We start from the raw sequence: 20,070 nt of genomic DNA, 5'->3' as shown, positions 1-20,070 counted from the left end.
AGTAAACAACACCTAACAGGAACATGTGCTATTAGATCGTTGATGGGTTCAGAACACAAGCCAAATCCAACTAATGAAACGCTCAAGACAATCACGTAAACTAACCTGCCCGCTGATCAGGCATCAGCGTTTTAATAGGGTACAACGCTGCCAATTGGCAATTGCCATAAGAATGAAGACATACAACAGAAAAAAAGAAAATGGATATTCTAACTATTCTTACTTCTAATCACAACAAAATTGTATCTTAAGTCATGTCTAATCATGCTAGCTTAGCCTGACCTCACTCCAAATGTTGGTGAGCAGCTGTCTCAATCTGAGTAACTGTCTGATTTAAGTTCCACTCGTGTCTCTTTGTAAAGTGGAATTCTTGTACCTGTACCCCTAAGTCGATCTACCATGTCATAAAGAAATTCAAAAGTCAGTATAGATTGCTTGTTTAGCTCCTCCCTGATGTGAGGCTGAAGGCTGAACCAGCCTCCCAACAATTTATGAACATGAGAACGAATCATTCTCCATGGCACAGGGTACTTTTCACAAAGTTTTAAGTACTCTATTAGCAGATCTGCCTGGTCCAGTTTTCCATCCACGTTGGTTCCTTCACTTTCAGACATCCATTGAGCAGTTCGAAATCCAGCAAAGATAGCAGGATTTTCAAGCAGGGTCTCAGCAGAAAGCACCCCTTCAACCTCTGTTTCTTCCAAACAGTTTCTAACGTCATCCATGTGCCGTATGTTCCCATTTGCAAGGACTGGGATCCTGACTGCATTTTTCACAGCCCTGATAGCTTTCCAGTCTGCCCGAAATTTCTTCCCATCCTTCTCATCTCTGGTCCTGCCATGAACAGCTAAAAGCATACAACCAGCCTCTTCAAGCATCCTAGCATACTTCAAAGTGTCTTCTAAATTGGGAAAGAGCCTAATCTTACATGAAACAGGAACTTCGAGGTTTCCAGCTAATTTTTCCACTAGAGATTTCACAACAGGAAGGTTATCCATCAAAAAGGCACCATAGTTTCCCCGTTTAGCAATGCGCTGGGGACACCTACAAAATCAAACAAAATAAATACATCAAAATTTTATCAAAAAAGTAAAATACGACTTATGAAGATTGTTAAAATATGCTTGAAATAAGAAAAGTTTTTGTATTTTTAAGGTCATAGTTCCATCCTAGCTATGTGGATGATCGCTATCTCTCACTTAAATAATATTTTCATATTATAACTGGCAATACTGTTACAGGTCAACAGAAATGAAGAAAAGAACAATTTTATTCAGAAGGTCGATTTGAGCCAGAACATAGTGTAGGAATAAGCTAAACCAGATGAATACAAGAGTGTTAAATTGTAAGAGGAATTCGAGAGGCTCTGCTTCTCTCATTAACCCTGCTAATTTCTCTACCAAAAGTAAAGTACTCCTATTACAGTAAATACAAATATAAACTTGAGCAAATTACTTTTCTCCTGTAAAAGTAATTTGCTAAAAGTTATGATTGTATTACACTATTCTCTCCTTTAAATTTTTAAAAATACACACCCACCTCTTGAAACATGAAGTATGCTACACTTCTATTTAAATTATAAAAAAAAACATTTATGGTGAAAAACTATGAATAAAACTCCAAGGACATATTTCCTTTCCATACAACTTTCAAATTCTATTTAAAAGGGATTCATGAACACTCATTCATTCCTTTCCTCTTATTCCTATAAACTATGGCCCAAGTGGGTAACACATTAGGTACTGAAATGAAACAGATTTGACGGAAAGACAATGTAAATATACATTACCCAAGATTAATATCAACATAATCACAATGACGCTCGACCTTGCGTGCAGCTTCCAACAACACATCAGGGTCGTTGGCACAGAATTGAACAAAGAGCGGTCGATCCTCCTGCGATTGTTCCCAAAAAGTCACAACAAAGCAATGAACACAATTAGAAAAATGGGTGATTGCTATTTATTATACCTTGCAAGTGGTAAATTCTTCATTCCTATACTTTTCGGTCTCGGAGAAAATACGGGAATGGAGCATGGGGGTGTAGGCGCCCTGGGCACCGTATTTGCGGCACAGCATTCGAAACGGCAACTCCGAATTGTCAACCATTGGGGCGACTATGAATCTGGGTCGGCCCAACTTGGCCCAGTGAGCCCATGCCCGTTCCGCCCGAGACTCTCCGCTTAGACTCCGGGCCGGGAAACCCAAGTGCTGCTGATGGTCGTCGTCGTCGTGCGGTTGTTCTGCATCGAGACATGCTGGGGTTTGGGCCATGAGAGGAGGAGATTGCGCGCAAAAATATCGGTTGAGAAGGGGAAAGGAATAGGGTTTAGGTTTCATCAATATACAATGGGTTTTGCAAGACAACCCATCGCCGCCATCGGATGGCTTCAATACTAATCCACTAGATCATTACCGGCAATAGCGGGTATTTGTTTTCTTCTTTTTCAGGTTACTCCCTCACTAAAATAATTGCAAAGTTATTTGAACTTTCAAGCCTGGATGTCTTGTCCGGTAAAACTAACCCAGTACATTTTAACCAACATAGATCAGTGTGGATGTTACTTACCCTCCACTTATCCCATATATTAATAGCACAATAATTATTATGGTTTAGAAAATGAACAATTAACTATTTCATTTTTATCAAAGTATTTGGTTGTATTTTATTCATATTATTATGTATTTAATAAATTATAAAAAAGGTTAAATATATTTTTGGTTCCTGTGTTATAAGATTATAAGATGAAATTGATTTTTATTCTTTATCTAAACTTTAGACCATTCAAATGTTTGTAGTATAGAAATGGTTGGAATAAGTGTTTATATAAATGAAATTGATTCAGATTTCATTTTATCAATTCATGAGAAATAGTTATGGCATTAGTTATGGTAGATATCACTCTGCAATCAAAACAACGAATCTTACAAAAATTAACCATCATTTCATTTACAGATATTTTAATTATTTTCATATTATAAATACATAAATGGCCTAAGTTTAAATTAAAGATAAAAATCAATTTCGTGTTACAGTACAAAGGCAAAAATATATTTAATTCTTATAAAAGTTTGGCCTCAATTCCTAAAGAAAATTATTTTGTATTTTATTTTTATTACTATATTCAATTTTCTTAAAGTAGCAAGTTTTGAAAAAATAATTCCAAAAATAACATATTATTCATAATAATTATCTATAGCATTTTTTCTGTTCAAAAATAGAATTTTATTTTGGTCTACTATTTTCAAAAAAACATAGATAAGAATTTCATTTCCTGAAAATCGAATTCTTGACTTAGTTTTTCAATTTTCCTTTCAAAAATTGAAATTGTGGAAAAAAATATTTATTTTTTTCTAATTTTACATAAATCATTAAAATAATTAATATATGTTTTATTATTTATATATTTATCTCCTACTTTGGAGATATTATTGATTATTTTTCTAATTTAAATTTAAAATTTTATATTATTATAAATGGTATTTTCAATATTCACTTTAAATTTTAATTTTAATTGTTTCAATTTGGAAAAAGAAAATTGCTAATATATTCACATAAATACATACTTACAGTATTAATTTAAATTACAACTTCAATTTTCAATTTTTACTATCAAATAATTTTATCATCCTTAAACCACTTAAAATGTTGTTAATTTTAAATTACAAAGTTTCATTACACACAAGTTATGTTTTTCAAAATACTACATTACTTAAAATAAATAAACAAATGTAACATGCCTTTTATTAACAATCCCGTGACAACTTAATTTGATATATCATTTCATATATTAACTCAATAAATTTATTCAAATCATTATAATATTTAATACTTTTGTAAAATTTTAATAAGTTTAATTAATATATTATTATTTCTAATTTTAGATCAGTTTTTTTTTCTTTATTTTAAATACTCTTTAATTATTTTACTTCAATGAAATAAACTTTACAAATGTCATTAAACCAATATTAAATATAATAATTCAATTTTTAAAATATTTATTACACTTGACAAAATATATATCTTTAATCAACTAGCTTTTACAAACAATATATTAAAATAGGTTTAATTTCATAAATATGTATATATATTTTCATATTTTATATAATTAAAAACATAGTTCATAATTTAATTATATAAGAACCGAATTCTGATGTATTATTTTCAATAATGTGCAAAACCGAAGGTTAGATTTCATCAGAAACCAAAATTTAACTATAAGCAGTAAACAATGTTATTTATGTAAATATTTTAAACAATATGTTATCTGGAAAATTCTTTCTGTAGATAGTATTACTTTTGAAAAAAGTCCTATTATATTTTTTATTTTAAATCATGTTTAAAATATTCTTAAATTTCTCATTAATCTTTCAATTTGTTTTTATTTTAACACTCGATATACTTGTTTATCATATGGTGATATGTAATATTATTACATGTAACCAAAATAACTTAATACATATTATTCTTTAATATTTTAATTACATAACACTAGTTTGAACACTTAGATAATAAAATACTTTAATTGACATGGGAATAAAATCATCACTTTTTATCTCAAAATCAACTTAGAAGTGTTTCTCAAAATGAATTAATAATATTTTTTTGACATATAATTATAAGGTATGTTAGAAATCTTATATCAATTAAAGATAAAATAAATTTAGAGTGTGTATAAGTAGGGGTAATCCTCATTATACAAGTTAGTTTTGTGAAAATAAGTTAGACTTAATATCATTTTCTAATATGATATTAGAGTTTATCATAATGGGGTTTGTTGGATCTATCGTATCACTTTTATTAAACCACCTACAAATATTTAGTCACATGCATGAGATCTTTATATCTCAGAGGTTATGAGAATGAGTTAGATTTAAACTCACTTTTTAATATGATATTAGAATTTATCATAATGAGGTTTGTTGAGTCTATCTTATCACTCTCTATATTGGAGATTTTACATCAATTAAAGATAAAAAAGAATTTACGACATATAAGTAGGAAGCAATCATCACTTTACATACATGTTTCTAATGAATAAGATTAAACTCTCTTATTAATAAGGCATGAATGACTTACAAAGTTAAATTAGAGTTGTCAAATTGTTTTAGATAAGTCTTGTTTGTTTGATGAAAAGAACTTTAATATTTAGTCTTGATTATACCTTGAATTTAGTTAACACGCCAATTTGACTCTCTATAAAAAAAATATACATTTTAAAATTTAATTTATATTAATAAAGATTTGATATATAAGTTATAATACATCTATATTTTCTGAAAACAATAGTTTAGAATGATATATCACGTGACAAACTAGTGATGCACATATAAAATAAAAGAAAATATCTGTACAAAGATAACATCCACCTAAAATATTATATTACAATAAAGTAATAATTTATTTAGATGCAAAGTGAATGTAGATGATATTTATGGGTGTCAAAGTATAGGTGCTCTGAAATAAAATAATAATTTTGGTTATGTAGTTTTTCTCATGAAATCAAGTATAGTGAACACATGTGAGTATACAACAACTTCGGTTTACATAGGTCTTTCAATGACATCACTTAAATATGCACACACTTATAAGTTTGAATAACTATAAAGTAGAATATGTCTCACTTTATGAACTATTGAAAGCTCAACATTTTGATGAGAGGTTTTCTAAATTTCTTAAACTAAAAACACACTTTCAAAATAAGTTATCAACAATAATAAACAAACAATATCATAGTAGCATTAGTCTTCCATTTGTTTTCACATTTTAATATCATTTAGTATCTCTAATTAACTTTCATTCCATTACACATAAATATGACGATGGAACAATGTTTTGTGGAATTTGTTGATTTATTTAACCTAAGTTATTAAGTAATATTATTTCTTGTACTATATTTGATTATTTGAGGATTTAGATTATTATGTATAACAAGTCTAGGTCATAGGTCGAGTACAAAAGATTGAGTATATTTGAGTCTTGGTATTGAGCACAATGTAATTTTCAAGTCATCAATAAATGGACAATCATTGGTTGAACATGGATACTCGGTCTTGATTATTCTCAAATTAGGAATAAGACAAACCTAATTAGGATCCAGATCTAGATCTTAATGTATTTATTGGAGTTCTGGGTGCAAAATGTCAATTCAGGATAAAATATCCTATTTTGTTTTATCTTACTTGACAAGTCTCACTACCCACTACACCTAAATAAAAAGATAGATATTAACTATATAAATACCTATACCTCATCACTCTAAACAAATAAAGATAGAATATTTCTAACTTAACCATTCTCAATATGTTTGGCTTGACCATATTATTTATTCTTAATCAAGTTATAAAAATTATTTGATTAACTATTTCCGGAAATATTTTAAATATAAACAATTAAACTAAAATTATTGTTTTCTAGCTAAATATGATATGCAATTTAAAGAGTAAGAATTATTCATTGTTTTGATAAAGATATAGATTCAAAATTCATTTTCATAGTTGAACCGGTAATAATTAAAGATACATTTTTACATTAAATAATATATTTAGCAATGGATTAATATAAAATTGAGATAGGAAGTAAATTTAGTACAAAATATATAAGGCTAGCTTAAGTTTTTTCTATTAAAGAACTATTCACCAAAACTCCTTTTCAATTCAATCCAAGTAAAAAAGAAACTAGCAGTGGTAAACCATTTTAGAATTTTTGAGAAGCATTTCATACTTTTAAATATCACACGACTTCTCCTAGATCAACCACAATGACTTTAAAAAATTATTGAGCAACGTGTTTCACAATTATTCTTTTATGGCCTTGTCATGTTTTTTTCCCAAGAAAATCTTTTGGTGGGTTGAAAAAAAAAAGAAAATATTTGCAAACTTTTAGATGTATTTTTCTAAAGCTTCATCAACCACATTTTAACAATAGAGAAAGTTCAATGAATCGGTGGCACTAATTGTCATTTGAAGAACCTACACTTCGGCTTACTACAAGTTCAGTTGTTGTAGTATTTTTATTTTCAGTCTGATCTGAACAAGTTCTTGTACAAGTTTTATTGTTATCTGTCATTCTTAAAAATCTGACAATTGTGTAAACGAGTGAAAGAATTTTTGTGTCTCTGTTCTCTACACACAGTTGTCTTATTAGGCGACTCAATCTGTAAGAAAAACTATCTTCCTTTCGAATTCTAACTCAAGGAATAGATGTTTGAAGAAAGATGTGGAAGCAATCTAAAATTATTTCTGTCTAAATTTCATATATATCGAATATGTTATTTTATACTGTTATTTCAATGATTGAAAAAGGATAAAGTAACTATTTGTTATTTGAATTTTAATGTGGAATTAAATTAATTATTCAATAATATAAAGGTGAACCTCACTTTGTAAATAGCTTCGAGTTAGGCTTAAGATTTATTTTTTAAAATTATATTTTAAATTTTACGTAATTAAAATTAAAAAATTATATTATAAATTAAAATAATTAATGATAGAGTATTATAGGATGTTACATGAAAATTATAAAAAAAACTTCATATAACAATAATATAAATTGAAAAAAAAAATAAATAATTCAATTGATATTTATCATATTAACTCAAATAATTAATTTCTTGAGAACATAAATTTATTTATATAAGAAAACTTATATAATAATATCTTGTATGTTATTTTAAATTTATAGATTAATTTATGTATTAATTGTAATAAGTATTTTTAATTTAATAATATAAATTGATCGGTTTAAACAATCTAATATGTTGCAAAGAATATTCCAGTCTATTATGAATTAAAGTGTTGAGAGGACCTTGAGCTTCTCTTTTGGTAGAAGTAAGGTTTTATGTATGTAGGTAATCGATAGCAGTAATTTGGAATTTATTGGGCAAATAAATAAAAAAAGGGTTAAAAAGGTAGTTAGAATTGGATGATAGGAAGGAAATGTGAGTTGAGAGAAGCAACGGGAAGAAAAAGAAGATGAAAGAATGGTATTTGACGTGGATGATTGATTGAGGGAGGCACATGTGTGGGTGAATAATGAAATGAATGAGCCAAGAGGGACCCTTTCAGCGCAACAAAGTTGACGTTAAGGCAAAGGCAAAGCTAGCAAAACAACAAAATTGGTAACAATGTAGGACCCTTCTCACTGCTATAACTTATCAATTCCACACCCACCCATTTTGACTTTCCCATTGGTTTTCCCACAAGACCCATTCCACACCATCCAACCTCCTCTCTCTTCAATGCAATCCCCCTACCCTTTTTCCTACAATCCAAACCCTCCTTCATTCCTTCCGTTTCAACCTCTCTCTCTTCCTTAGTCAACCGTTTTATACACGACATGTCCCTCCTCTTCTGTCCAATTCTTTGACTAGGTCCCTTTCATTGCTTTTTCTTCACTTTACTCATCAAAAAAATTCAAACAAAAACCCCTTCAGTATCCAAATCCATCCCACAAAAAGTTGAGAAACGATGAGTATCCAAGATAAGCACCAAAGATAAAGTAAAACACATTGAGGAAAAACCCACTTGCTTTCCTAATTTTCAGATTCAAATCCCTTACCAAACCCACCACAGCCTTACAATTTTTTTAATGATGCAACGGATTCACAATGTTTCGGCCTTGAAGACATTGAGAAAAAAAAAAGTAAGAAGAATCCAATAATATTGTACAGGGAAAAGGAACACCCCACTATTTTGTTTGGAGACTAATGCCCTGACTAGAGTAAAGTTGCAATTGAACAGCCCCATGATTACCCCAGTTGAAATGTTGTAAACCTGATTAATGGTTGCGTTTCCGATACTCCTGGTGACGGGAAAAAGATGATTGGGTAGGACCTTCAAGATGATTCAAGAATAAGGTTAGTAGCATCAGCCGCAGAGAGAGCGTGATTGTGCTCCCCCTCATAGGTTACCACCAGCATAGCTGGATCATCCAAAGCTCGTTCCACATGCTTGCGCGCTGGACACCCTCTAACGCTACTGCACTTGTAGTAACCCCTGTCATTCATTTTCAAAGAAATTATCAGCACCCCTCACTCCTCAGATTCAAACCAGCATAACAGGAAACCAATAATAAATTTTGAAATTCAAGAGTCAACTTTCATGTCTCAGAGCATACTCGTGCAAATTACCAAATTAGTACCTTGGATGAGGGGATCCTTTGATTGGTTTCTGACCATACTTCCTCCAAGAATAATCATCTGGTGGAATATCAGCCATCTTCAAGCTTATAGCCGGTACCCTCACCACCCTCTTCAACCTCATTTTCCTACTGCGTCACACCAAACCTTAATCGTCAGAACAAACCATCTAAACTAAATTGCATTTATTTGCTAAAACCAACATAGAAAAATTAAAAATTGGAGCGAGTCCAAATTTAGTTACGAAAAAAAAAAAGGCAATTTGGAAGAAAGAGGAGTAGTTGTTGAGATACCTCTTTTTGGAGCAATGGCAGCGGCTAGAGGAGCTACCGCACTTTCCAGAAGGCAAGTTCTCAGAGCTGCACTTCCTCTTGAAAGAGGAGGAGGAGGAGAGGGGAGGCTTCCCCGCGGACGAGACGTGAGAGAGAGAGGTGATGTGGAAAGCCCCCGGCGCAGGCGGGGGCGGCGAGGAGGAAGAGGGTTGTTTGGTGTGGGCGTCGGCGGTGAGGGAGGAGATGAAGGAAGTGGCGGGGGTGGGGTAGGAGAAATAAATGGTTTTGGAAGAGGGGTCGTTGTTGAGGGTGTTGTCTGTTTTGGGGATTTGGTGCAGAGGGGTGGCGTGGAAGACGGAAGGTTGGGAGGGTTGTGTGGAAGAAGGAGGCGGAGGAGGAGGAGGAGGAGGGAGAGGAGCTCTTCGGAAGCGGGCGTGGCCGGTTGGGGTTGGGCCTGGGCCCGGGCCGAGGAGCGAAATGACGTTTTTGAACTTGGAAACTGCGAGGTCAGCGACGGCCTTGCAGTCGATGGCGATTTGATTGGAGGAGTTGTATTGTTGGGGGGTCTGAGAGAGGAGTCTGATTAGCTTCTCCACGCTCTCCAAACCGGAGGCGGCTTCTTGGACGGCATTTTCCTCGGCTTTGGTTGTGAAAGTGGTGGTTCTGTACCCCGTCATGAGCTCCACGGCCATAGTTGTGGGCACTACACCATGGGAGAGGAGGAATTAAGAGAGAAGGTGTTGGTTGACAAAGGGAAAGAAAATAATAGGAGAAGGGGTGGGGAATGGTTATGGTTATGGTCAAAATGGGTGCTATAGATTCGGCTGCTTTGGTCCACTAGGTCACTGGACTGTCACGTTACCCTCTTTCCGTCAAATGTTGCTGCCATCCCATCCCATCCCATGCCAATAACAATGTAACACCCTATCCCGCTCTCACTCTTCCAAACGGACAAAACACCTTCTCATTATATTTTTTATAAATATTACATTTTAAATATCTTCAAAAAAAAAACTTAATTTTCTAAAATCAGTTTTAATATCATTTTTTTTTTTTGAGATTGGTTTCCAAAGCTTAGGTAAGTGGTTTTGGGCTATAAAATAAACTTAAAGTGGCATCTTATAAATTTTGAATATTATTTTATTAATAAGGGAAATATAAAAATATTTGAGTTCCTCCAGGCCTGACTCTTTTAAATAAGAAATCTGATTTAGCCTTAATTTTGAAGATTTTGTTAAGTTAGTGGAGGACGTTGACCTTTTGTTGATGGTGGGGGCCACGTGTTATAATTGAAGCCAGGATTCTTGTATTGTAGGAGTAGGCGTGTGGTGAATGGCAATGTGTGAGAAGGGAAGGGGTTGATGGGGTGGGTTTTGACTACATTTGCATTTGCATTACTATTGCATTTGCATTACATTTCGTAATGTTGACTTTTATTCACACAATACCATAGTAATTGTATTGTCTGTTTCTTGTCTTTCTCTTTGCTTTCATACTACAATTTCCTCTTATCTATTCTCTCATACTAATATTTATCCTTTCGATATGTAAACAGTGGAAATCAGGTGCTTTCAGGAATGTTTTCCAGCGTGTCTTATTTAAGAACGTATTTTTTGTTAACATCTTATTAACGAAGGTTTAACTGTGTTAATTAAATATCACAAAGAAAAACTTGTTAATTAAAAAATATGGTGATAAAACATTTTATAAATGCTCCAACCAAGAAAATCTTTATGATATATGTTCTTGTTTGTTTTGATTGGGAAGGTTTCATTTTATTGATAACGGATATTTTTTAGTCTTCTAGGTATCTACTGTTGTTTTCATTTGATTGTCGGATTTCTATTAAAGGTGAAGAGTATTTGTAAGAAGTTTTTCTACGTTCAAGTTAGAACTTGGAATAGAATAGTTGAAAAATGTTATTAAATATATATTTTGATATAGTATTAATCAACCTGTTTATAAAGATAAGTCAGACTCTTAAACTTTTGAGTTTAGATTAGTACGATTTTTATAATTAATTTATGTATTAATTTGTTATCAAATACAATTTTTCTGTTAATCTTATTCTTAATTTATACTTATGGTACTAAAATATATTCGTCGGAATAGTTAATCAGGATCTAAATACGATATAGTACAACAAGTTTTTCGTTAATAATCCGTCTTACTGTATTAGTAAAATGAAGTTTTAAAGTATTTTCACCATATTTACCTTTTTTTATTATTTTAATAAATCTTTTGCGCGTATATATAACTTTTATATTATTATCTAATCATTGCTCTGTATATATAATATGTTAGACAATTTAATATATTAAATAAATTTTATTGTCACATTGAAATTAAATATTTGCTACTGTACTGTACAATGTTTAAATTCTAAATAAAAAACAAAAACAGAAACGCGTAGATTGAAAAGTATAAATTTGATAATTGTATAAAAAAAAGTTCAACGAGTCAAGTCAAAATAAATACACATATATAATATATTCATAAAATGACATAACCAAATAAATGTCAAGTTGATTTTTATTCTATTTTAATTTTGAATTAGTTTTTTATTATCATCAAATATATGTTTTTCTTTTCTTTATTTTTATGTGAAATTAATATTTATCTTTAATTTAAACTTTAGATATATAAATACTTATAATACAGAAATTTTTGAAATGTATTTTTAACAGTTCTCTTTTTTGACATAACAAATTAATTCAATTTTAAATATAGATTAGGATATTAAAACATTTTATATTAACTTATTGTTAAGGTGAATGTTTTGATATTTCATATGGTAAGATAATTAATTAACAATAATTCATTTCAATAATTTTGTTACTATAAATATCTAGAAGATTTAAAATTTGGACTAGATAAAAATCAATTTTACGTGTTATAGTAATAAACAAACAACATATTTAAGTTTAATTTATTAAAATATTACAAAATTTTATTTTTAAAAATTTACGTGCCATTGTTTAATTTAAACCGTATTGATAAAATTAAAAAAAATATAATATAAATTTTATCCATGGTTTTTATTTGTTGTCAATCTCCTTTTTAAAATTATTTTTTAAGTGTATTTTTAATGCAATAATATATTATAATTTTTTCTAGTAAGAACATCACTGTATCAATTTTTTATTATTTAGATAATTGTATAAAAATCTCAATCACAATAACTGAAAAGAACCCTCAATATTTAAACTCTTTTCACAGGAATAAACAAAATCATTAAACACAAATCGAACTGGACGAGGTAAATCATGTTCACGTATTGTTTTATGAACTAGAAAAAAAATTATGTTTAAGACATCAATTTGCCACGTAAAAAGTCTATAATTTTTATCTATGCTATGAATTAATAGACTTCACAATACTATACATGTTATGAAGAATTGAAGGATATACGTTATTTTAGGCATTGTAGAAATTATTCCAATAACCTAAATTGTTTAAAAGGATAAGCATGCAGATGATGTTACACATAAAGTATTTGACTTTTTCAAATACTTTATATCCTTGTACGCAGATTACAAGAAACATATATTAGTTGAAACGAACAGGTTCCTGAAAAACGAATTAGAAATTTATCTATCCGATTTTAGTTACTAAATTTATAATTTAAAATAGTAAATTAGATATTAATTTAGAAATTAACTTATAAATTTTATTAATAATAAAAAATATATTTTTTTTTTATAAAAGTTTTCATGTTAGGCATCACTATGCAACTTGACATCTCAGCTAGGCTGACACCTCAAGTAACAACAATCATCTGCCATCACATGATAAAAGTATTATTAAAAAAAAATACAAAAATATGGGAGGACTATAACAAAACCACATGTTAACAAAAGCGATACATAGGTATACTATACCTATTCATAAAGAATTCTAATAACAAACTATATGGAAGTCTATTATACCAATGAAATGATTCTCTATGAATGAACCATAAATTAGCCAACTTATCAGCACATGCATTTCCCTCACGAAAAATATGACTAACCCTAAACCTGATTGTCTTACAAAAATTAAGACAAGTATTTCATTGATTACGAAGCATCCACGGAACATTAGTCCTAACAGTAAACGCAACACAAACTAAGACAAAATCACATTCAAGCCAAACATTAGTAAGTCCCATCTTTTGAGCTTCCTCCATAGCATGTATAACTTCATAAAACTTAGCAACCAAAACAGTCTGAACTTCAAGAAACCCTGAAAAAGCACCAATAAATTCTCCCATACTCCCACGAAAAATACCTCAACAAGTAGCAAGACCGGGATATCCCTAGCAGCCCCATCAGTGTTAATTTTAACTCATCCTGGTGAAGGAAATTCTCATCTAACAGGAAGAGGACGAAGAACTTTCCCACTACGAGTCTTAATACCAAAAAACTTAATCACGTTGAAATCCAACATATCATTCTTCATTGAAGCTTTAGACGAATTTCCCACTAGACAAGTTAAATCTTTAATTATCGAAATAGTCTTAGAAACCTCAATCTTATCCTGAAATCTAGCATAATTCCTCATACGCCATATCATCCAGATACACATATTTTCTAGTCCCCCATATTTATTGAATAAAATAAATTAAATAAAAGAAAAGGAAAAAGGAATCATATTTATTGATAATTAATAACTTTATATTTACTATTTTAATATTATTTACAATTAACTATTATTATAAAAATGGAAATATCAATAAAATATTTATAATATAATTTAAATATATAAATATTTATAATTTATTTATGACAGATATAATATTAATACTAATATTTATTATATAACTAATCATATTTGTTTGTGTATTGTTTTGCCAGATTTTTCTTTATTTTGGTAGAATAAGTCAACGTGTCTTTCTCATATCGTTATATTTTTATTTTTGTCGTTTTTTCTTTGGTCTCTCACTTTTCACGTTTAAAAACAAACACAATGTATGGGTATTTGAGATGGTTTCACTTCTCTTACCTTGGGTCCCATAAAGGAAAGTTCATGAAGAGAGGTATTGTATTGATAAAAGAAAAAAAAGATGGAGAAAGTCAATCAAAGATAAATACAAAAGATTATGTTTTTTTTTTTTTTTATAAAGTTTTCGTGTTAGGCATCACTATGCAACTTGACATCTCAGCTAAGCTGACACCTCAAGTAACAACAATCATCTGCCACACATGAAAAAATATTATTAAAAAAAGAAAATACAAAAATATGGGGGGACTAGACCAAAACCCATATGTTAACACAAACGATACATAGGTAGATTATACCTATTCATAAAGAATTCTAAGAACAGACTAGCAGGGAGTCTATTATACCAATGAAAAGATTCTCTATGAATAAATCCTAAATTAGCCAACTTATCAGCACGCATTCCCTTCACGAAAAATATGAGTTACCCTAAACCTGATTGTCCCACAAAAATTAAGACAAGTATTCCATCGATTCTGTTATTCAAATAGCAAATTTTTTTTATATAATAATAAAAATAATTAATTGAAAAAAAATATTAAAAATAAATTAAAATAAATAAAATAATTAACAATAAATACCTTTTTATTTTAACCAAACAATTTTTTGTCACTCATTCTTATATTATTTTTCTTTATTTCTATATCTTCATCAAATAAAGTAAATTCAGTACGATTAGTTATGCACATGACTTTTACCTTACTCTTTGTTTCTTATATTTGTATACATATTAATATAATTTTAATGAGACAAAATTTTCTTGAGTGACTTGTGGCATAATTATTATTTTTTAATAGATGGGAGTGACATTTTAATGTAAATGAATTCAAAACTTATTTTTATTATTTCTTTCTTTTTTATTTTTTTCCTGTGTTATCTTTCTCCATTTTGTAGTGGTAGTAGTAATAATCTCACTCCTTCCTTGATTAATCCTTCACATGTGAGATGATTTTTTGTATATGTACGAGATTTATGCTCGCACTTTTGTCCTTTCTTACAATCTCTTCAGTATAAGATTGTTTTCTGATTCGGATTGAGTCACTAATCCTCCTGATTTCGATTGAGTCATGAGTTAAGCACTCATTGAGTCAAAATTCAAACACTCTTTCACCTAAGTTCGTTAAAAATCCCTTAAACTTAAACTTGACCTCATCTATACTTTCCTAATACTCCTTTTAGCATATTTCAAAATTTTAATTCTTTATAAAGACAAAATTAATCTTCACCATATAAGAACTCTGTGTCATGTCACAATGGTGAAGAGGAAATATTTTTCCTTGCAGTTGTCAAAGACTACTTTTTTAATTTTTTTTTTCTTTTGTGATCTTAACATTCTCATTCCAAACTCATCCTATCAATCTTTCCGAGGTAAATCATTCCTGCAACTGATAAACTGTGACTTTCATAGGATCATCTTTTAAATTTTTAAAATTGTCCTTTATTCTGAAATTAAAAATTTAGAATCCAAAAAATACATCTCGGCAAAACAAACTTAGAATAGATTTGTGTGTTATGAAAACGGAATTCTAGAATATAATTGAAAAATCAAAATCCCATTATAAAAAAGTAATTCCAAAATACAAAAGTTATATTTTAAAAAACAAGTTTTTGAAAAATAAAATTCAAAATATTATTCGAAACAATAATTTCAGAAATAAAAGAAGTGTTCCAAAAATCCAAATATAAAAACGTATTTCAAAAGAAAAAAATCCAAAATATTTTTTCATTCGTCGTAGTCCTTTAATTTAAGAATATTTTTGTCATTTTACAACTTCGAGGTGGGGTGCAGTGAGTAATTTCCTCCTTCCGGGGTATCCAATTGTGCGCGATCTTTGTGAATGAGTTTATAACTGCTTACTCATTTGAAACAAATCTTTATATAACACGACGATGTGACATCTCCATTTTTTATTAAATTTATATATTAATTATTTTAAAAAAATTATATTTTATCCTAATATTAATATTTGTTTTATTTTATTATCACATTGCGTTCAGTTTCTATTTTTTTCAAACATTTGATATACTTAAAAAGACAGTTTTAAATTGAAAGAGAAGAGGAGGGAAGTTTTTTTTTTTTATATTTCAGTCATTTTTTATTTTTATTTTTAAATTTTTACTAAATAACTAATTAATTATAAAATTAATTGAAAGTTATTTTTAAAAAAATTGTTACGACGTTGGATCTCCATCAAAAACTAATATAATGTTATTTTGTAAAAAACAGTTATCAATTTTAAATTTTAAATATAGAGTAGTTTCTCAATAAATGTGAAATTTAAAACAATTTATTAAACGTGAAACTTTTTTACTATGAAACAATTTTTTTATATTTTCATCTCTCTTAAAAAATATAATTTTTATTTCTTCTTATTATTTGATTTAATTGATATTTTTTTATTTAATTTTTAATATAAAATATAATTATATATAAATGATAAAAATAAAAAAAAACGAAAACATTCTTACAACATGTTTCTGCTAGTAACAATAATATTAATGAGATATTTGATAATACTTAAGCTACTTATTATATAATTTTGTACAAGCAGTGTTTTTAATAATTTTTTATTCTTCATAAATATTCATTGAATAAGATATCGGACTTACCAAAATTTGTGATATTAAAAAAATTTCATTAAGAAAGTATTATAATAATAATAAAAGAGGTGTTAAAAACAATGGTTTTCGCATTTCTGAATAAGTATGAAGAAGAAAACACGACCATCATCCTTTATCTTTTAGCAAAATGAAAAATAATATATATATATATATATATTACCAAATAATATTATTTCAATGTAAAATCTCTAAAACAATTTTTTCATGTCGAAATTAGTCATCGGTGTGTAATACAATTTTTTTAAATATTTTAAATAGCATAATCTAAATAAAAAAAAATGTATTTTGAATTCAAAATACTAAAAAAATTGTTTTAAATTGTACTATTCGCAGTAAAGGAAATATATTTTAGATTATATAATTTAGAATAATTTTTTTTAATTAAACGAAGAAGGTGAAGTTAGGGTTGAAGGTGGAGAGTTGTTGCGAACGAGAAGGAGAAAATAGGTGTTTAGTGAAGAAGATGAAGAGGAAGATAAAATTGTCATTTCATTCTGTGAGGAAGGTGGAGGAAAAATTATCCTAATTTTCTTTAAATTTTTCATGGGCTTTAAGGACAAGGTCCACTGTGAGCAAGGCCTTTTCTTCTTGTACTCCCATGATTTCAAGCTGCTCTATAAATTTAAATATTTCAAATTTATTCTTCTGCTTTTGCATTTTGATTTACAGTTTAAGACTTTGCAATTCAGAAACTTCCTCACATTAGTTTCTTTTAGAATGTATAATTCAAATATAAATATTTTATTTTTTATTATAAATTGTACAAAATTTTTATTTTAAATGGTACGTCTCAGATTATACATTTTTAGAATGCATTCATATTAGGTACTTTTAGAAAAATATATATTTCAAAATTTATATTAAATTATATAATTTAAAATATTTCTGAATTAAAAAGGATATATTATCCACAATACATTTTCAATAAAATTAAAATGTAATTTCAGTGTCGTTAAAATTTAAATAATAATTGATAGTTAAAATTTTAATAATTAATTAGATATTAATTTAAAAATTATTTATAAATAATAATAAAAATTAGATAAATATATTATTTAATTTTTAAAATAATAAATAATTTAATTAATATAATAATTAATAATTTTTATTTTTTAAATTAATTTTTATTTAATGATTTTATTATAGGATTGACCTTATCAAACACACAACTCCAATTTATCAACGATTTATTTCAAACAGTTTTTCCACTTATGGTAGTTTCAAAAAAGTGGAACTCTAATAAGTCCCTGTGGTTCTTATAAAAATGTGACTATTCTGGAATAAACTTGGTCTTCAACCTATAAAATAAAAATATCAATCTATTAGAATTAGAAATTCCAACTCATTCGATCAAATTTTACCTCATAGTACACTTATAAAAAGTAAAAAAAAAAATATAAATATCATCTTCCTTTAAATTGATCTACTCATTTGTATACACAGTTTGAACATATATTCCTATTCATCAACTTACAAAAATATTATTTTTGGACATCACAATAAAAACTATAATCGATATTTTTAATATTATTTTATCCCTTAATTATGGGCAGGTGTAAAACTATGATGATACTGATTTCTTGATGTATGCTTATAATAAATTATATTCCAGAATTATTGTTTATATATATAAAAAATTAGATCAAGCTAAAATACTTGATGAGAAAGTAACCTCGTAGAATTTGAAAATCAACATATACATAACTAAAAGGAAAAAAAACTACATATATACATATGCATATACTTAGTTACCTTTGATAACTTCTCACCTTGTATGGAGAAGAATCTTATCAGAGTAATAATAATTTTTTAAAGCTTTTAGTCTAAAACATTTTTAACATGTTTTATTAGTAAGGAAAAAGATTAATATACATCCTATTTTTAAACATGTTTTTTAGTAAGAATTTTTTTTTAATATACTTCCTGTTAGGGACACATGCTACAAACTTCAACACGATATAGAGCTCAAATAGTGCAACAATTTGTTTTTCTTTAAATAAATAGATAAGTGTTATATTATAAATGAAAAGAGGTTATCTTGTTTGTTTATCTCATGACGAATATTTATATGATTTAAATCAAATATTTCATTCCACATTAATACCATCTACTAAACTGTGATTTAGAAATGGTAGTTCTATTTTAATTTAACTTTGTATATATATAAAAAGAAAATATTACTTTGTCAACATCAAGGTTAAAATACAAATTTATAATTTTTCAAAATTTCTCAAATTAATTATATGAGTCCACATTTTAATAATTTTTTTATTTTTAAATGTGATAATTTAAAAAAATATCACGGTTGAATTGTAAAGATGACTAATTTGAAAATCATCATTTGATTATTGAAATTATACTTAAAAACTTTTTTATAAAACATATGAATATATTTTAGCTACATAGCACATGACATGAAGATTCAAACGAATCTAGAATCTATCTTCCTTGGGACTTGTTTGTTGGCAGCATACTCCATGAATGGCCTGGCCACAATTTTGCATTTTGATGCTATTTGAATAATTAAGTATTCATGGATACCATCAATGATTCCTTTTGCTTCATCTTAATTATATGCCTTCTCAAGATCTTTTAGTTTCTCTTAAAATATTTATTATTTAAGAAAACTCATAATTGTTCTTTTAACAATAGGGAATTTTCGTATAAAAATTTAAATATATTCATAATTATGTTCTAACTTCTTAACGAGGGCAATTTTTCCAAAAATTAAATTTATGATAATATTTTTTTAATTAATAATTTCCAAATAGGTGCATTATCTTAAAACATAAATAAAAAAAAGAACAGAGTAATATTTAAAAATTACGATTATATCACCCCTATTTCATAAAGCTCCGACACGGCGAGTGATTTTCGCTTTTGTGTGTTGGACGTATATCGGACACGGATACTGATAAACACGAGGACGACATTGTGTTGGAGGCATTGAGCTGGGTCAAACACGACCCAATTTGTGGACACATGATGGATACTTCTAAGTGTGAAGGAGAACGAAGAAGATGAAGAGTTGGGACAAAGACTGTGAAGGCACCGAC

General features: G+C 28.5%; 2 protein-coding genes across 3 annotated transcripts; both read right to left on the bottom strand.

Moving 5' to 3' along the window:
* Positions 1-2: 2 nt before the first annotated feature.
* LOC137808276 (uncharacterized) lies at positions 3-2,460 on the bottom strand. Its single transcript, XM_068609305.1, has 3 exons — positions 1,972-2,460; positions 1,790-1,896; positions 3-1,044 (listed from the first exon to the last, which is right to left on the bottom strand). Exons 1-3 carry the CDS (start codon positions 2,338-2,340, stop codon positions 312-314), a joined length of 1,209 nt encoding a protein of 402 aa, XP_068465406.1. The 5' UTR covers positions 2,341-2,460; the 3' UTR covers positions 3-311.
* Positions 2,461-8,556: 6,096 nt separating this feature from the next.
* On the bottom strand, positions 8,557-10,581 carry LOC137808278 (probable WRKY transcription factor 15). 2 transcript variants are annotated; one of them, XM_068609307.1, is made up of 3 exons: positions 9,434-10,581; positions 9,143-9,271; positions 8,557-8,997 (listed from the first exon to the last, which is right to left on the bottom strand). In XM_068609307.1, the coding sequence occupies exons 1-3, from the start codon at positions 10,102-10,104 to the stop codon at positions 8,838-8,840; spliced, it is 960 nt and encodes a 319-aa protein (XP_068465408.1). In that variant the 5' UTR covers positions 10,105-10,581; the 3' UTR covers positions 8,557-8,837. The 2 variants fall into 2 exon arrangements, with proteins under 2 accessions (XP_068465408.1, XP_068465409.1); XM_068609308.1 differs by having other exon boundaries at positions 9,143-9,268; positions 9,434-10,481.
* Between the last annotated feature and the right edge of the window lie 9,489 nt (positions 10,582-20,070).

This window comes from Phaseolus vulgaris, chromosome 3, assembly GCF_000499845.2.
Source record: "Phaseolus vulgaris cultivar G19833 chromosome 3, P. vulgaris v2.0, whole genome shotgun sequence".
NCBI lineage: Eukaryota > Viridiplantae > Streptophyta > Magnoliopsida > Fabales > Fabaceae > Phaseolus > Phaseolus vulgaris.
Note: the sequence above shows the minus strand (reverse complement) of the source record. Positions and strands in the feature narration are given on the sequence as shown.

What these genes read in the sequence shown, in the direction of transcription:
- LOC137808276 (XM_068609305.1), bottom strand. Translation starts at nt 2,340, where the DNA reads ATGAAACCTAAACCCTATTCCTTTCCCCTTCTCAACCGATATTTTTGC. An exon ending in AAGAATTTACCACTTGCAAG is followed by an intron (nt 1,897 to 1,971) that starts GTATAATAAATA and finishes GAACAATCGCAG; the next exon opens with GAGGATCGACCGCTCTTTGT. An exon ending in TATGTTGATATTAATCTTGG is followed by an intron (nt 1,045 to 1,789) that starts GTAATGTATATT and finishes TTGATTTTGTAG; the next exon opens with GTGTCCCCAGCGCATTGCTA.
- LOC137808278 (XM_068609307.1), bottom strand. Translation starts at nt 10,104, where the DNA reads ATGGCCGTGGAGCTCATGACGGGGTACAGAACCACCACTTTCACAACC. An exon ending in TGCCATTGCTCCAAAAAGAG is followed by an intron (nt 9,272 to 9,433) that starts GTATCTCAACAA and finishes GGTGTGACGCAG; the next exon opens with TAGGAAAATGAGGTTGAAGA. An exon ending in AAAGGATCCCCTCATCCAAG is followed by an intron (nt 8,998 to 9,142) that starts GTACTAATTTGG and finishes AATGAATGACAG; the next exon opens with GGGTTACTACAAGTGCAGTA.